Genomic DNA, 20,019 nt, shown 5'->3' with positions numbered 1-20,019 from the left:
TACCTTCAGCTAATTTACAGGTGAAGAGAGAGAGAGGCTGGAGGGCCATGCATGATTTTTGTGACGAGTCCTGGATTTCACACATGTTATTTCAGTCCAGAAGCAAGTCACACTGGAGTCCCAGTCCAATCATAAGAAAGGTTAAAAAAGTATTCCAGTGTTCTTAGGAAGAATAAATGGGATTATTGAGCATCTAACCAGTTCCTGTCACACATGAATAGACAAAACCTATCAAATATAATTGTGTGCTAATGATGACATAAAAGTTCACTGTAGATGATCATTTTGACATTGAGTATAAGTATACACTTAAAATACTCTTCTTCATTTATTAATTGATTATGATTCAAATCGTTCCAGGTCAGTCTATTCGTTATATTAAAACAAATTTGTTTTTCAATAAATTAAAGTTTAAAGTTAAAAAGTATCATTTTGGTTAATTTCTTATTCTACATAATATTCTATCAGAGGAACATAAGATATTCATGGAACAGCCTTCATATTCTAATCTTAATGGCAATTTCCATAAATTAAGCAAGGTATTATTGATGTGCTAATCAACTCAATTATGATAAAATCTTGAGTAAAGTGTATTTATTTTAGAACAGAATTGAATCAAAAGATGTCTTCATCTAGGACATAAACTTATGTTACTTATTTAAGGCATACTTTATTTTTGAGAATCCTAACAATAAAACAGTAATTTGTTAAGACTTCATACATTACTATAAGTGATGAAGCTAAAACTGGATAAATATCCTAGAGATTATTAGAATGGAAAGATTATCCTTCCAATTCTAAATGTTTAAGGCTCAATAAAACTTAAATAAAGCATTTTCATTCTCCCAAGTATGATTATTTGTAAATGATATTTTTATACTTTACTTTTCCTGGGACGTTCATAGATTTCATAGTTATGTTTTGTCTTAAACACTTTTTCATATAAGTAACATAGGGAGATAAAAAATAGTTTGTTAATTATCTATTCCTGTGTAAAAATTATCTCAAAACTTAGCAAATTAAAAGAATAATCTTTCATTTTCTCAAAGAGACTGTGGGTCTGGAATCTGTGGGTGGTTTAGGTGGGTGGTTCTGGCTTAAGTTCTCTCATGAGATGAAATGTCAGTCAAGCTGTTGATTGTAGCTGCATTCACCTTTGAAGGACTGACTGAAGGAAGTTCCACTTGAAAACACACTCGTGGTTGTTAGTAGACTGCAGTCTCTTGTTGGTTGTTGGCCAGGCCAGAGATTTCAGTTTGTCTTGTGTGGATCCCTCCATAATCTGAAAAATTGTACTCAGGATATAACAACTGTCTTCCTCTGAGGATGTGACTGACAATAACATTGGAAGAACAGTTTAAAGAACCCATACATGAAATCAAAGTACATATGACAAGATAACAGAAAATGATAAGAAGTAATCCTTAGAGCTCAGGAAACAAATGGAAGAGACAAAGAAAACCATTAAAGAGTTGAAACCCTAATTATTGGTAATATAAAGGCAACTAGAGATCAGGAAACAAGTAGGAGAGACAAATAAAACCATTAACGAGTTGAAACAATCATTATTGGTAATATAGAAGCAACTGAAAAGATAGGAGCATAGCAAACAAATTAGAAGTCAAACAAATAGGAAAATAATAAAAATATAAAACTTGTTAGAGAGATGATAGAGCAGAAATTTTTTTAAAAAAAGCCAACATATGTTTAAGTGGTATGAGGAAAATAAAACAAATGAAGAAGAAATATTCCCAAAAAAGAAAGTTTTGAGGAGGGAAATAAAGATGGTGGAATAAGAATATGTGGAGCTTACCTCCCCCAACAAATACACAAAAAAGTACATCTACGTGTGGAACCCACTGAAAATGAACTGGAAACTAGCAACACTCCGATACAACCAAGGATATAAGAAAGATGCAGATGCAGTTGGGTAGGAAGGGAAGAAAAGCAATTGGGTCAAGACCTGTGCCCCTGGAAGGGACTCAGAGGACAAGGGAGATTACACCGGTATACACCCACCCAGGGGAGTGAGCGGCTCAAGCCACAGACTGGGTGTCCCTGTGCTGAAGTCCCATGCAGAGGAGACAAGCCCCCTTGGCTGGTTGAAAGACCTTTGGATCAGAGAGAATGTCTGGAAAAGCCTGCACTCCACTTGTGAGGCGCGTGCACACTCTAACTAGCCCCCAAGGCAGAGCAGAGAGGGTCCTGCTCTAGTGGCTGCAGGTTTCCCATGACCGACCACCTCGTGGTGCACGCCACAGCCCAAGTCAAGCAAATGCTCTGGCCCCACTCACTCCATGGCACAGTGCAGTGCTGGATCTGGAGCAGCTTGACTGGGGAAAGGACTCTACCATGGGATGCAGAAGCTATCTTGTCTCAGGGCAGAGCCCAGGGAGGGTGGCAGCAGCCATAGTAGGCACTTCCTCAGGCAGTGTCCCAAAAGCTGCCTAGATCTCTGACAGTGACTGGTCCACCACAGCTAACCTCCAAACATGTGCTGAGAGTCCATGTGGGTTCTGCCAGCCCTGAGAAGTGACTCCACAACAGTGAGAGGGTGATGGGAGAAACAGAGGCAGGGGGCAACGATTGGCTGTGACAGACAAAGGGAACTTGCACACAAGGTTGCATCTGAGCAGAGCCACATTTGCCTACACAGGCAGCACATGGACCTCTGTTTGCACGTGGGCCCCACTTGCTTCAGCACTCCCCTCTTCTGGGGCAAAGGTCCTGGTGTGGGGAGAGAGAAAAATACACAATAAGGGAAGAGAGCCACTTAGAGCCCAATCCTCAGGGCTTCTGCGCCAGTAACTTGGGATCAGACCCTACCCCTGACAGTGTGGTGATAGCCACTGATCAGAGAGGAAGTCCTGACTCATACACAGTGCCAGCTTTAGCTCCTCCATCTCCAGCCCCACTCCTTACCAAGGTGACAGCTACCAGCACACCTTGAGGAAAGATGTGACTGGCGTCCGCTTCAGATCCAGCCATCCTACCAAAGGCATTAGGCATACACAGTCTGCGTAGGGAGGTTCCCACATAAGAACACCACTTCAAGGCTGTAATTGGTAATTATTTCACCTAAATTCATAGAGACAGAGAAAATTAAGTAAAATGAAAATGTAGAGGAACTATTCTCAATTGAAAGAACAAGAAAATACCCCTGAAAAACAAATAAACAGAAATAATTACCAGTTAAAGAATTCAAAGTATTGGAAATAAAAATGTTAACTGAATTAGGAAAAATAATTGATCTAACCACTGAACATTTTAACAAGGAACTAGAAAATATAAAAAAGACCCAATCAAAAATAAATAATTCAGTATATGGAATACAAAACACCTTAGAAGGAATGAATAGCAGACTAAGTGATACAGAATAACAAATAAGTTATCTGGAAGATAGAATAATGAAAATCACCCAAATAGAACAGGAAAAATAAAAATAAATTTTATAAAATGAAAGCAATTGAAGAGATCTCTGACCCAAATAAACAAAATAGAAATGAAAGACTAGAAATGACAAATGATATCACAGAGATACAAAAAAAAACCATAAGAGAATGCTATGAACAGTTATATGCCCACAAATTGGACAACCTAGAAGAAATGAACAAATTTTTAGAAAGATACAAACTGCCAAGACGGAATCAAGAAAATCAGACTATTTTAACAGACTGATCACTAGTATTGAAATTGAATTTGTAATTAAAAAACTCCCAGCAAACAAAGCCCGTCAAGGACTGGATGGTTTCACAGGGGAATTCTATAAGACACATAAAGCGGAACTAATACCTGTCCTTCTCAAACTATTCCCAAAGCTGAAGAGGATGGAACACTCCAAAATTCATCATATGAGGTTACAACAACCCTGATACCAAGACCAGATAATAACACTACAAAAAAATAAAATTATAGACCAATATGTTTGATGAATATACATACAAAAATACTCAACAAAATATTAGCAAACTGAATATGATAATATCTAAAAAGGATCATACACCATGATCAAGTCAGATTTATCCCAGGAACACAAGTATGGTTCAACATTTGCAAATCAATTTTTTCTACTCTGATTGCTGTGTTTAAAACGTCCAAAACTATGTTAAATAATAGTGGTGAGAGTGAGCATCCTTGTCTTGTTCCTGATTTTAGAGGAAATGCTTTCAGTTTTTCACCATTGAAAACAATGATGGCTGTGGGTTTGTCATATATGGCCTTTATAATGTTGAGGTAAGTTCCCTCTATGCCTACTTCTGGAGAGTTTTTATCATAAATCGGTGTTGAATTTTGTCAAAAGCTTTTTCTGCATCTATTGAGATGATCATATGGTTTTTATACTTCAGTTTGTTAATAAGGTGTATTACATTGATTGATCTGCATCTACTGAAGAATCCTTCAGTTCCTGGGATAAACCCCACTTGATCATGGTATGTGATCCTTTTAATGTGCTGTTGGATTCTGTTTGCTAGTATTTTGTTGAGGACTTTTGCATCTATGTTCATCAGTGATATTGGTCTGTAGTTTTCTTTTTTTATGACATCTTTGTCTGGTTTTGGTATCAAGGTAATGGTGGCCTTGTAGAATGAGTTTGGGAGTGTTCCTCCCTCTGCTATATTTTGGAAGAGTTTGAGAAGGATAGGTGCTAGCTCTTCTCTAAATGTTTGCTAGAATTCACCTGTGAAGCCATCTGGTCCTGGGCTTTTGTTTGTTGGATGATTTTTAATCACAGTTTCAATTTCAGTGCTTGTGATTGGTCTGTTTATATTTTCTCTTTTTTCCTCGTTCAGTCTCAGAAGATTGTGCTTTTCTAAGAATTTGTCCATTTCTTCCAGGTTGTCCATTTTATTGGCATATAGTTGCTTGTAGTAATCTCTCATGATCCTTTGTATTTCTGCAGTGTCAGTTGTTACTTCACCTTTTTCATTTCTAATTCTATTGATTTGAGTCTTCTCCCTTTTTTTCTTGATGAGTCTGGCTAATGGTTTATCAATTTTGTTTATCTTCTCAAATAACCAATTTTAGTTTTATTGACCTTTGCTATCGTTTCCTTCATTCCTTTTTCATTTATTTCTGATCTGATCTTTATGATTTCTTTCTGTCTCCTGACTCTGGATTTTTTTTGTTCTTTTTTCTCTAATTGCTTTAGGTGTAAGGTTAAGTTGTTTATTTGAGATTTTTCTTGTTTCTTGAGGTAGGATTGTATTGCTATAAATTTCCCTCTTAGAACTGCTTTTGCTGCATTCCATAGGTTATGGGTCATCATGTGTTCATTGTCATTTGTTTCTAGGTATTTTTTGATTTCTTCAGTGATCTCTTGGTTATTTAGTAGTGTATTTTTTAGCCTCCATGTGTTTGTATTTTTTACAGTTTTTTCCTGTAATTGATATCTAGTCTCATAACATTGTGGTTGGAAAAGATACTTGATATGATTTCAATTTTCTTAAACTTACCAAAGCTTGATTTGTGACCCAAGATATGATCTATCCTGGAGAATGTTCCATGAGCATTTGAGAAGAAAGTGTATTCTATTGTTTTTAGATGGAATGTCCTATAAATATCAATTAAGTCCATCTTGATAATGTGTCATTTAAAGCTTGTGTTTCCTTATTTATTTTCATTTTGGATGATCAGTCCTTTGGTGAAAGTGGGGTGTTTAAGTCCCCTACTATGATTGTGTTACTGTCGATTTCCCCTTTTATGGCTGTTAGCATTTGCCTTATGTATGGAGGTGCTCTTATGTTGGGTGCATAAATATTTATAATTGTTATATCTTCTTCTTGGATTGATCCCTTGATCATTATGTAGTGTCCTTTTTGTCTCTTGTAATAGTCTTTGTTTTAAAGTCTATTTTGTCTGTTATGAGAATTGCTATTCCAGCTTTCTTTTGATTTCCATTTGCAGGGAATATCTTTTTCCATCCCCTCACTTTCAGTCTGTATGTGTCCCTAGGTCTGAAATGGGTCTCTTGTAGACAGCATATATACAAGTCTTGTTTATGTATTCATTCAGGCCGTCTATGTCTTTTGGTTGGAGCATTTAATCCATTTACATTTAAGGTAATTATCAATATGTATTCTCCTATTACCATTTTCTTAATTGTTTTGGGTTTGTTTTTGTAGGCTTTTTCCTTCTCTTGTGTTTCCTGCCTAGATAAGTTCCTTTAGCATTTGTTGTAAAGCTCGTTTGATGTTGCTGAATTCTCTTAATTTTTGCTTGTCTGTAAAGGTTTTCATTTCTGCGTTGAATCTGAATGAGATCCTTGCTGGGTAGAGTAATCTTGGTTGTAGGCTTTTCCCCTTCATCACTTTAAATATGTCCTGCCACTCTCTTCTGGCTTGCAGTTTCTGCTGAAAGATCACCTGTTAACCTTATGGGGATTCCCTTGTATGTTGTTTGTTGGTTTTCCCTTGCTGCTTTTAACATTTTTCTTTGTATTTAATTTTTGATAGTTTGATTAATATGTGTCTTGGCATGTTTCTCCTTGCATTTATCTTGTGTGGGACTCTCTGTGCTTCCTGGACTTGACTGACTATTTCCTTTCCCATGTTAGGGAAGTTTTTAACTACAATCTCTTCAAGTATTTTTTCAGACTGTTTCTTTTTCTCTTCTTTTCTTGGACCCCTATAATTTGAATGTTGGTGCATGTAATGTTGTCCCAGAAGTCTTTGAGAGTGCCCTCAATTCTTTTCATTCTTTTTTCTTTATTCTGCTCTGTGGTAGTTATTTCCTTATCTTCCAGGTCACTTATCCATTCTTCTGCCTCAGTTATTCTCCCATTGATTCCTTCTAGAGAATATTTAATTTAATTAATTGTGTTGTTCATCATTGTTTCTTTGCTCTTTAGTTCTTCTATGTCCTTGTTAAACGTTTCTTGTATTTTCTCCATTCTATTTCCAAGATTTTGGATCATCCTTTCTATCATTACTCTGAATTCTTTTTCAGGTAGACTCCCTATTTCCTCTTCATTTGTTTGGTCTGGTGGGTTTTTACCTTGCTCCTTGATCTGCTGTATATTTCTGTGTCTTCTCATTTTGCTTAACTTACTGTGTTTGTGGTCTCCTTTTTGCAGGCTGCAGTTCTTAGTTCCCATTGTTTTTGATGTCTGCCTCAGTTGGTAAGGTTGGTTCAGTGGTTTGTGTAGGCTTCCTCGTGGAGGGGACTGGTGCCTGTGTTCTGGTAGGTGGAGCTGGATCTTGTCTTTCTGGTGGGAAGGGCTGCATTTGTGGGGGGTGTTTTGGGGTGTCTGTGAACTTAGTATGACTTTAGGCAGCCTTTATTCTAATGGGTGGGGTTGTGTTCTTGTCTTGCTAGTTGTTTGGCACTGGGCATCCAGCACTGGAGCTTGCTGGCCTTTGGGTAGAGCTAGGTCTTAGTGTTGAGACAGAGATCTCTGGGAGAGCTCTCACCAATTTATATTATGTGGGGCTGGGAGATCTCTGGTGGTCCAATGTTCTGAAGTCAGCTCTCCCACCTCAGAGACTCAGGCTTGACGCCATGCCAGAGCACCAAGACCCTGTCAGATACACGGGTCAGAAGAAAAGTGAGAAAAAATGAAAGAAAAATAAAATAAAACTATTAAAATAAAAAAATAGAAAAGTAATAAGAAAAAAAGAAGAGAACAACCAAATCGAAGCACAAATCCACCAATGATAACAAGCTCTAAAATCTGTACTAAGATAAACATAAAAATCAGAAACAAGTCAGTCACAGACAGCAAACTCCAAGTCTACAGTTGCTCCCAAAGTCTACCGCCTCAATTTTGGGTTGCTTTGTTGTCTATTCAGGTATTCCACAGATGCAGGGTATATCAAATTGATTGTGGGGATTTAATCTGCTGCTTTTGAGGCTGCACATAAAAATTTCCCTTTGTCTTCCTTGTTCACACAGCCCCTGGGGTTCAGATTTGGTTTTGGCCCCACCTCTGCATGTAGCTTGCCCCCAGGCTTCTGTTCCCTCCCAGAAAGGATGCGGTTAAAGCAGAGGCTGATTAGGGGGCTGTTGCTAATTCAGGCCAGGGAGAGGGAGGCGTATGGTAGTTAAAATTGGAATGTGGGGCGAGACTGCAGCAGCAGAGGCTGGTGTGACATTGCAACAGCCTGAGGCATGCCATGTGTTCTCCCAGGGAAGTTGTCCCTGGATCACAGGACCCTGGCAATGGCGGGCTGCACAGGCTCCCGGGGGTTGTAGATAGTGACCTGTGCTTGCACCCAGGATTCTTGGTGACTGCAGGAGTAGCATTAGCGTTTCATGCCCTTCTTTGGTGTCTGAGTTGATAGCCGTGGCTCACTCCTGTCTCTGGCGCTCATTTAGGTGGTCCCCTGCCTTCTGTGGGCAGAGAGGGAATGAATCCCCTCTCCTCGCTCACCCTGAAACAATGGTTTCTTGCCTCTTAGGTAGGTCCAGAGTTTTTCCCGGACTCCCTCCTGGCTAGCTGTGGAGCACTAGCTCCCTTCAGGCTGTGTTCACACAGCCAACCCTAGCCCTCTCCCTGGGGTCTGACCTCCAAAGCCCAAGCCTCAGCTCTCAGCCCCCACTCACCCTGGCAGGTGAGCAGACAAGCCTCTCAGGCTGGTGAGTGCTGGTCGGCACCTATCCTCTGTGTGGGAATCTCTCTGTTTTGCCCTCTGCACCCCTGTTGCTGCACTCTCCTCCGTGGCTCTGAAGCTTTCCCCACACCCACCCCGTCTCTGCCAGTGAAGGGGCTTCCTAGTGTGTAGAAACTTTTCCTCCTTCACAGCTCCCTCCTAGAGGTGCAGGTCCCATCCCTTTTCTTTTATCTCTGTTTTTTCTTTTTTCTTTTGCCCTATCCAGGTACGTGGGGATTTTCTTGCCTTTTTGGAAGTCTGAGGTCTTTTGCCAGCATTCAGTAGGTGTTCTGTAGTAGTTGTTCCACATGTAGATGTATTTTTGATGTATTTGTAGGGAAGAAAGTGATCTCCACGCCTCACTCCTCTGCCATCTTAAGGTCTCCTGCAATGCATCATTTTTATCAATAGATGGAGTCTACTACTACAGGTGTATGTATAAAATAGTCTGTCTGATTTTGTCTATAATAATACGTTGTTGGTATGGAATTTTAAAAACGAATCCCTTCAGAGATGATAGAATCATCTTTGATTACTCTTTGCTGGGGACTGGAAAGCTCTACATCGACCCAGGCTCTTCCACCCCTTACAATGAACTTTATTTCTAAGAGAAAACCAAGAGAAAGAGGAAGAACAAAGAGAGAGAGAGAGAGAGAGGAAGAGGGCTCACTGAGTCACTAAGATGCTTTCAAAGTGACAATGAACAAAGATATCTAACAGAGTACAAGCAGTCAGAATACATGTTTTTCAGACTAGTCCCTTATTTTCCAGTCTGTGGTTTAGCAGATCTCAACTCTCTGCTTTTCCCCAGTCTGGGAAGCCTTTATTTCTCTTGTTCTGTTTTGACAATTTTCAGAATATAAGATTTGGAACCATAGAAACTTAGTTAAAATCAACTATTTACTATGTGGCTAATTTTGTGGAAGTCTCCTCTCAGAACCTCAGCGTTTTCAACTTTGAATTACAAATAATTATAAAACTCAGCTCAGATAATTAAATAATAATATATGAAAGTGTTTGTAAATGTTATTTAAATGTATAATAATAATTATTATTGTTATAAATAATAGTAATAGTAGTAGTAGTGATAGTGGTAGTGGTAATCAGGTTCTATATTCCAAAGCCCTGGCTTTGTGTCCCAAAGTTATCATTTATTTACTATACAAATTTACTTAATTGATTTCAGCCTCAGTTTTGTCTTCTACAAAATGGGGAAACTAAATAGATAACTAATAAAAACCTATCATATAGCACAGGGAATTCTACTCAATACTCTGTAATGGCTTATATGGGAAAAAAAAATCTAAAAAAGAGTAGATATATGTATATGTATAACTGATTCACTCTGCTGTACACCTGAAACTAACATAACATTGTAAATCAACTATACTGAAATAAAAATTAATTAAAAAATAAAGGGTACTACTGCTAAAGAGAAAAATTAAAAATCACTGCTCTATAAAAGAAATAAAAATAAAACGAGGAAATTAATTCTAGTCACATTGTTGTTATGTGTTACATGATATATTGCATATAAATTATTCAGTATAATGTCTGACATATAGTAATTATAACACAAGTAAACTTTAGTTATTATTCTTATTAATTATAATTTACTGAGTACTTGTGGCATACTAAGTATTTACAAATGTTGATCCATCCTCATAATAATATTGTAAGGAGACATTATTATCCACAATTAATAGATGAAGCAGCAAAGGATAAAAGTAGTTGGCTCAAGGCTAGAAAATGATGGTATTAGAATTTGAACCCAAGTGTCTGACTCTAAAGCTCAAGAATTTTAAAATATATATAAAAATATAAGATATATTTATTAAAAGTTAATCTTATGCATCATAGATATTTATAACATTAATTTAAATAATTATATTTTAATGAATAAAGACCAGAAGGAATTCTTTTTTCATGACTTGATTGTGCAGTTTAATTCTAACTGAGATTTTGACAAGGTTTCATGTGCTTTTCTGAATTTTTAAAAATTCATTATGATGCAACAACATGCAGTATAATATTTTGACAATAATTTTCTCAAGTTATTTATTTATCAAATCATTTATTTTCCTCTTTTAAAATAAAACTTTAAGTAACAGCAATATAATTTGGTATAGAATAATACATTTTAGTTATTTTAATGTAATTTTTTTTGGTTGTAGCTAAGGAAAAAGATGCCTTCCTTTTTATGCCTCTTCTCTTCTTATTTACTTATTTACTTTATCTACCAGCTGGTAAACATTTAATTGTATACAGTTTTGTCATCTTTATTCAATTATTTGACTTATTTTGAGGACATGTCTCATTTATTCCATGAGAATGTGTGTACTTGCATTACATCATTTTCCCCTTACAATCCAGCATCATTAAGCACTAAAAGTCCTTGATTGAATGAGTGAAGAAAGGAATATGTGAAAAATGCACGAGGACCAACATTTTCATGTCTGTAGTACACAAGTAGTAACACTATATTAGTTCATGATTTTCCTTTATCATATATTATTTTTAACATTCTAAGACTTTTACAAAATTTTGGGTTTTTTAAAATAATATTTTTGTTTAATATTATTCTCCTTAGCTCCACTTTTGGTGAATTCAAAGATATATATTTTAAAATGTACAACATCTATGTTTGAGATGTGTTTTTTCATTTCATATATCATATTTTTAAAAGCAGTCTTGGTCAATGACAGAAAAAATCCATTTAGGTGTCTGCAATTTTCTAAAACAATGTAATTTGCTAGCTATATCTTTCTTTGATAATATGCCTGTTTATTATGAGGAAAGTGCAATAATTTTGATTAGGAACATAGTGGAGAAAAAATGTCTTGATATTTCGAGAAATTTTAAAGTGTTTTCTTTTGGTCCTTACAGAAAGTGTGGACTACGGGCCAGTGTTTGTGCAAGAACCAGATGATATAATTTTCCCGACTGATTCTGATGAAAAGAAACTAGCACTGAATTGTGAAGCTCGTGGCAACCCAGTTCCCAATTACAGGTAGAAATTCACTGTTAATCATTTTTCTTAAGTCTTAAAAATTCCTTTCAATGAGATTCTGACACTCCCAGGGAGTATTATAATGTCTCAAGTAATTTTTATGTATTTGTCTTCTGATTTTTCCTAAGATGGCTTCGAAATGGAACAGAAATAGATTTGGAAAGTGATTATCGCTACAGTTTGATAGATGGGGCCTTCATTATAAGCAATCCAAGTGAAGCAAAGGATTCTGGCCATTATCAGTGTTTGGCAGCCAACACGTTTGGAAGTATTCTTAGTAGAGAAGCTGTACTTCAGTTTGCCTGTGAGTAAAGTATTGCTCTTTCCACATATACATATATAGTGTGTGTGTGTGTGTATATATATACATATACATATATATATATATAAAACTTTAAAGTTTAGTGAGGCAATAGCTTATGACTTCAACTTTTAAAATCATGGTATAAACTGGTAATGATTAGAAGTATGAAAACAATGTGTTTCTTCCTGAGATATTTTCAAATTCCCTGAAATGTTTGCCCTCTTCACATAAATAGTAGTCTGGTGAGGTTAAAAATTCTGTTCATAAAAGCAGATAAAGTTTTAGAATTGAAATATCCTTTGAAATCTAGTAAGAAATAGATTTTTAATTTTTTCTGTCTGCCTTTAAAACATACACTTAACTGCTTTTATTCTTCTACTGTCTATTATAGTCACTGTTTGCTATAGATTCTTCTGGACATAAGATAGCACACACTAAAAATTCTGCTTGTAGTCAGGTAACCAAAGAAATGCCTCTGAAATGCTAATATCTCAGATTCTGATTATAACTTCCCTCCCAAGTGTCCCAGTTTTTTTATTAGAAAAAAGACACCACATGTAATCATTCATGTATACTAGAATATATACATTTTCTAAAATAGATCGTATATCTAATTAACTCAATGTAGAGATTTCTTAAAACTCTTGAAATCATTTCATTTATGATGGGGTCTTACACCAAATTAAGGATAGGCTACTGGGTGAGATCATTTCTTAGTAGGTAATCCTATTTGAATTAAATTCTTGAGGATTATAATCTCTAAGAAATAGAAGGGCCAGGGATCTTTGTGTTAATAATTCATATGTAACTATAATGGCTATGTAATTTGTCACAAAAAGATTTTTAAGTTAAAATTACACCCTGAATAATGGAATAATTGATTTTTGTCTGTATAATCGTCATGTATTATGTCTAATTAACCCAGAACCCAGACATCCTATTAAAGGAGTGTGAAGGAGAAAAGGAAAGAATAAAGGAATGATAATGGATTCAGTTTCGAGAACATCGAGCTAGATACTAAAAAAATCAAAATATCTTTTAAAGTATAATTGGCTAAGGAGTTTAGATTTGTACTTTACATACACCAAATATACCAAGATAGAAGCCTAAGTATACTCCTTTTGTTTTTGAAAATATTATGTGGTGTATCACAGAACCTAAAACTTTTCAGTATGTACATTGAAAAAATCCTAATAAACCAAATAAACAACCCACCTAATTGCTCCTCTGTTTAATAGAGCAGTCTTTTCAAGACAGATACAGCAAATCCAGAAAACACAATGTACTAGTATTAGTGGCTTATACCTTTCTCTTTGGTCTATACTCTCTAATACAAGTATGCTAATTCTCAATAGCCTGTATATCAGTTGTTTTTCTCCCAAATCAGCAGTGGTGGCAAAATATGCAATGTTTTCTGCATTATTCAGACCAGAAATCTATTTACTGAAAGATCCTAGATGTCTATATGATTGTGTCTTTCTAGATTTTTGCAAAGACCTGTCACAGCTATCAAATAGTCAATCCCACCTACAGTGAGCAAGTTGGCACCAGCATTTACAGTTCAATGACTAGGCAAGGGAAGCTTTATCTCTCAATCAACCTATCTACCTACTTACTTATCTTATCTATTCCACATCAAGCTGTCCTGAACTTAATTTAGAGCAATATTTGCTTTATTTTTAACTTAAATGTATGGGTAGACAGACACATACAATCATTGGTAGTGTCTTATTACTCTGCCTCTCCCCAACCCCACCCCACCTGACTCACTGCTGTGTTCTGGAGACCATACATATGCATAAGAGCCTGTAAGATGCCTGGTTGAAGCAGTCAGTCACTTATATAAGGAAGGCCACTTCTGCCTCAAAATTGCTCCCCTAGATTCCATTATGTCTGCGTTGATGATATAAAAATTAAGTCTGTTAGGCTTAGTTTTATGTTTTGCCTGGTGATATTTGGGGAAAAAATGCAAATACAGGTGATAGAGAAGATAGGATGAAGAAAATCAGTTTGCTTTCTAGTATACCTGGGTGTGAGCATGGGTGCTAGGAGTCACCCATTCTCTAGGAATCAGGGTAGTTTTATGATTAAGGGGAGAAAATGAGGTAGAATGTTGGGGAGAAAGAAAAGAAGGGGCTTCTGAAAGGAAGTGAGAGCAAACAAATGTAAAGCAAGATTACAAACTTGGTGGCAACTTTCCTTTACATCATGATTTTCTATGACCAGCCTCAGAGATAGAGAATGAACTCACTGTTTGTTGTTGATAGAATGCTTAATGTCCAAAGGGCTTTTGTGGCTACAGGAACTCTGATTACTTTTTATACATTTTGAAGCTGAAATCATTAATTATTTATATCCATCAGCCACTATTTATGTAAAAATTTAAATATGTATTACATAACTAATATTTCAAAACAAGTATATTTAGTAAGTTTAGATAATTATTAAAACATATTAGATTAAATTAAATATTTAAATCTAATACAAGTTTGTTAAATGTTTTGTGTCATATAATTAGACAAAATTACAAATTATCAAAATGATTACAAATTTATGAACTCGGTTTACAATTATTTTGTTATATAAATATTTTTACCTTTATATCTTAATTTTATCATGTATTACACAATAATTTTTTCAGCTATGGTTTTCTACATTGTGTAGTGCAATTGTGATTTTCTAAAATCAAATAGAAAAGAGGATCATATTACCTAATCCAGAGTAGTTTCTGAGTTATCAACCAATTGAGTTTGGGTTGCTCCTTTCAAAGTGAGACTGTTAACAGACTTGGCCTCTTTTATAATTTGAACATTATTTTTGTTATATCAATAATACTTTAAATAATAATACTTTAAATAATAATAATAATACTTTAAATCTATAGCTTTTGCATAGGTTTTCACCTTTTGAAATATGACATATTTGCCTAAAATAATGTGATTTTAAGACTTAATTGGACAATGTTAAATAAACATTAAATGTGTCTTCCCTAATTATATTCATAGAAAAAAGTACTGATCTATATTTTATAAATAAGTACATATTTAAATGAAGAATCAAGATATTCATATATTAACAATTCCATACTTATTAAAAGTAATAACATTTAAACATATCCTACTAGAATTATCTTCCTTTTGTATGAAAATTATATATATTATATACACACATACATCATATTAAACTTTCCAATTCTGAGTATCATTAAAGTTGCATGAGATTTTGCAGATTTACCTTATTCATATACATATATAAATTGTCACAATTTGACTATTGGGAATCCCTGAATGTTAGAGTCTTTGTCCTCATTAACCAGAAATATATTTTAAAATATTCTAGCTTTCCTCCAATAACATCTTGATCTTGTGCCCACCCCCCAAGTATAGATTCAGCTACATTTCATTGACCGTAAGGCATAATGTTATTTATAGAGACTAAAATCTAGGTGTTAGAGGTGCATATAAGATTGATCCAAATAAGTTCCGGTGCTGAGGAGGATGACATTATTGCCAAACCAGTTTAGTAAAAAAAGATTTTTAAAAACAAAAACTTTTTTAAGGTCTCAAGTTTATATTTATTTAATGCTTACTTCTATGGCAGACAATGTTCTAAGTGTTTTAAAATATGTTAACTCATTTCATCTTCATAACCAACCTATGAAGTATTATGCTGTTAAATGTAAACACATTTTACAGATGACACCTCTTATTTAACTCTAATAGTACTCAGTCTTTTCCTTATATAAATATGTATTATATTCATTTTATGGCATACTCATTTTGATTTTAATTCCTTTCTCAAACAATAATTATATTATAATCTTTCAAAAAAATCTTTTTATGTTTGCTTCATCAACCATCATTTTATAATCAATATATTAATACCTATGTGTAAAACAAAAATAAATACTGGGATAAAAAATAAGTATATAATCATTCTGCATTTATTCTCATTGTTTAAATTAGTTAATAAATCACTTGCTTAATTTTCCTTATGGAAATTTAAGAGCTTAAGGCACATTAGGTCTCCTTCTAGATCTAGAATTTGGGGATTTATAGTACTTTTGGTATGTAATTATTTTTTTCTTATCATATTTTCTCATTTATTATACCTTTTTCTCTTAATTTAAAAATTTGTTAGACAATCTATAGTTAGGACCTGGAAAGCTACATTTTCTAAATAATCTTGAGACAGGACATGGATGACTGTGGCTGTTATCAAAAGCTGAAACTATCATCATAGATCCTGGCTTTTGAAGAGAATTGTGATTAGGAAATGAGTGTTGGCACTTTTACCTGTTGATGTAGCAATAATAAAAGATATATCTAATGTATACTAACTGTAAGTGTAAAATAAATTTAGTTTCTTTAAAGTTTTGTTCCTATTCCCTTGTCACTCAACATATCAACAAGTGTATATTTATATAATAATTATTTTGATTTACTAATATATTTGATCTTAACCTCATTCCAAAGGTGATTTAACTTGCCATGTAAAATCATATACCATAAAGGATAAATATGTAAATTAGTAAATACAACACCAGGAAAAAAGTACATTTCATCATAAGAGGTCAAGATAGTATAAGCCATATGTCTCATAATTATTATGGTCAAGACATAAATATTTCCTTGGGAATCCCAGTAGTCAGAGAAAAAGGAGAAATACAAACATTTAAAGGATGTTTGTTTGAGAAGAAAATTTTTTCTTGACATTTAATTCTCATAGAAATTTCTCATCTGAGGCTTTATATAGAGATTTTAACATCTCTACATCAACTCAATAGCACGTTTAATTAGCCTGACTTAAAACCAAACCAATTTTTAAAATGTAACTAGAACTTAATCATGAAGCTATTCACTTCGTTCATTTATAAATCTTTTTTTTTTTAATTTTGATTTGAGCAGCTGATGGATTTGAGCAGCTGCTGCTCCTTTTAACCCACCTCTCACATGTCTAAATATCTACCCATGAGGATCTTTCAATTTAAGTTCTCCCTAAATGAATATTTATAAACATGGCTCAGCTTAGTTAATGTTAATAATATACATTAGCATTAATAAATATATATCTCATAAGGGTGTAGTAAAAATTAATGAGGTGGAGAAGTCATGTCTGTGAACTGATTTTTAAGTTCAGAAAGAAAGACATAAATAAACACAAAGTTGGAGTATTATTGCTAGTGATGATTGTTACTGGTTATCAATAAGATTATTTTTGACAGAGTATATTTTACTCCTGTAGCTTATGTTCATCATGAGTATAATTTCCTCACCTAGTATAGTGATTTTTCTTCAGTGACAAGCAGGAATACACCATATAAAACTTTGTCACTCTATTAGCTCATTACCATGCTGATGAGAATTTTGAATTGATAATGTGACACTACACACTTCTCAAACATCCTTCAGAAATCTAAGGCTCATAACAGTTTCTCCAAAGTTTGGATTTTTAGAAATAATTCATACCAGCAAGTCAAACATAAAATGAATCAAGAATAAAATCTCCTCATGCTGTCTCTTGCTTCAAAAATATCTTTATATGCCATCCAGTAAATTGATAGTTCATATCTAAATTCAAACATATTGCTTTTCAGGGCATTTAAGATGATGTAGATCCAGAATATTGCATTAGTTTTCCTTGAAGCAGTTGATTAAAATAACCCCCTTAACTCTTTGAGAGATATATGATTTTTGTAGACTTTGTATTTAAGCAGTTTAATTTAACCTTTCATTTTCATATAGAACTCAAAAATTACTTCTCTAGTTTTTTCTTAACTTTTTCCCCTAAAGTAAAATTGACTCTAGACTTTAAAATCACATTTTACTAGCATTTAATATCTAATAAAATTATTTGAATAATTGCTAACTCTACAGTATATTCAAAGCTTTATCCCATTAGTCTATGAGGTTTAGTTCATAATAAATTTATTAAATTATTTGAATATTAACCTGGATGAGTCACTCTGGCATGGATGATTTTACTAATTATAAAATTATCTGATTTTATTACAAGAGAAGTTATTAGTTTGTAATTTTGTCTTCTATAAACAAAGCAACACTGTTTTACTTTTATAACATCATTACTCAAAGAATACAGTTTAAGTTTTCCTTTAAAATGACAATTATTCTGATCATAATAGATATGGTACCTGTGAGTATATGACCCCTTGACAAACTATAGTATGAATTCTTTGAGATCACAGAAAAAATTTTTAATTAAAAATAGTTTCACATTCTGCCGACTACACCACCCTCCCCTTATGGTGATCCATAGGCACTTCCCTAGGGGACCAGTGGTTGAGCCTTTGTCTTCCAATGCAGGGGGTGCAGGTTCGATCCCTGGTCAGGGAGCTAAGATCCCACATGCCTTGTGGCCAAAAAACCAAAACATAAAACAGAAGCAATATTGTAACAAATTCAATAAAGACTTTAAAAATGGTCCACATCAAAAAAAAATCTAAAAATATTTGATTTTATGCTTTAAAGGAAAGTTATGAGTGAATCAAAGTGGAAATCTGTGGCCGATTGTCCTCAAATAATTAATTCTTAATTTTATTTAAAAATTTGCAAGAGTTGTGTTTATTAAAGTTCATCCAAACACATATTTTCATTATTTATGGAAATCGTGAATAACTCTGGCCACATGTGAGAGATAACAGTTAAATGGCTTGAGCTCGGGTACAAGAGCTCCTCTCAGTGATCTCAGTGCTCTGCTTCTAGTTTTTAGAAATTCAGAAAGGCAGTTCCTCACTCATGTTGTGTGAAGTAACCCAGAAAGACCAGGATCAGGGAGCATATAAATCCTCTGACCCTTAATGCTCAAGCCCATTTACCTAATTCATTGTTCCCTAATCCTTAGCAGAGTGTCTTTAGAGATCTTTTCCCAGCATAAAAAATTCCAAGGCATAAAAGTACAATGGAATTTAATCTCACTACTAGTGCCACTTTTACTTGATAAAATAGCAGTTCCATCTCAGGACATTATATAATCCTGATGAATAGAAAGATACTAATATACAACAAGAAGCATAAACAAAGGGCAGATATGAGTCTTTTCTAAATTTATTTTACTCCAAAAAATCTTTTCTTGAGGGACAAGTCCAAGTGAATATGTATTACACAGTCTAAAGTTCTTGTAATCTGATTGCCTTTTCCACACATTGCTACTCTTCTTGTATAACAATAGATGGATGGATAGATACATAGACGAATAGAGATGTGGATGTATAGATGTGTATATGTATATGTGTGTATGTATATGTCTGTCTGTCTGTATGTACATAAATTTAATAACACTAACACAAGAATAAGCAGCAATAGCTATTGAACACTTAAAAGTCAGGCAAACTGTTAAACGCATTTAATGCATCATCACCCTCTTTAATCTTCCTATCAACCTTATGAGGGAAGTTCTATTTTTGACCTAATTTATAAATGAAAAAAAAGTGAAGCTCAGGAATGTCAAGTTATTTTCCCAAAGTCACACAGCTAGTAAATAATAGAACAGCAACTCCAATTCATATCTAACTTCGAACGTCATACTTATAATCTACCTTGTTCTACCCTACACTGTACTTAACCATGCAGTTTTTGTTCAGCATATCTGTAGTTGTTTTATTCATAGAACATTTACTCAATCTCTACTCTCTTGGGCATTGTTCTAGAAGTCAAGGAGCCCATAATGAGTATCTCTCCTTGACCTACCAGAAAAATTGCCTACTTGGAACTCCTGCCCGCTTCTTCTACTCCTTAACATCTCCCTTCTCCACCCTACCCGAACCCCACTAAAATCCCTCTGTATTGTTTTCTGAGATGATATAAAACACAATTATGACCATATTGCCCCTGCATAAATCCCTGATGTTTTACCATAATTAAACAGAAGTTTGTAACTTACCCTTTAAGTGCATAAAGGGCAGAGAGAATCAGAGGGTTGCTCTGGAAATATGTATGCAGACAACTCTGTAGGAAAAGTCAAATTAAGAAGTCATTTTGATAACCTAGGTAGAAAGGACTTGAAGGCCCTGATGTATTGGATATGATAGGTATCTGTAGGAGGCTCCAAAATAAATGAGAATTTGCAAATGGCTGAATAAAAAAGGGTGGAAATGTAAA

At 34.4% G+C, this 20,019-nt stretch overlaps 1 protein-coding gene across 2 annotated transcripts in view; it reads left to right on the top strand.

Annotated features, from left to right (window-relative positions):
- The window catches only part of CNTN5 (contactin 5), a 1,367,783-nt gene that overhangs the window by 846,591 nt on the left and 501,173 nt on the right, over positions 1-20,019 (top strand). For both annotated transcript variants that reach the window (XM_082409880.1, XM_082409881.1), the window contains 2 exons: positions 11,475-11,598; positions 11,727-11,902. In XM_082409880.1, the coding sequence (XP_082266006.1) occupies positions 11,475-11,598; positions 11,727-11,902 (300 nt within the window). The remainder of the gene's footprint in view (positions 1-11,474; positions 11,599-11,726; positions 11,903-20,019) is intronic.

The sequence above is a fragment of the Balaenoptera physalus genome, assembly GCF_965194825.1.
Source record: "Balaenoptera physalus genome assembly, chromosome: 10".
Lineage (NCBI taxonomy): Eukaryota > Metazoa > Chordata > Mammalia > Artiodactyla > Balaenopteridae > Balaenoptera > Balaenoptera physalus.
This window is presented reverse-complemented; position numbering and strand designations above follow the sequence as displayed.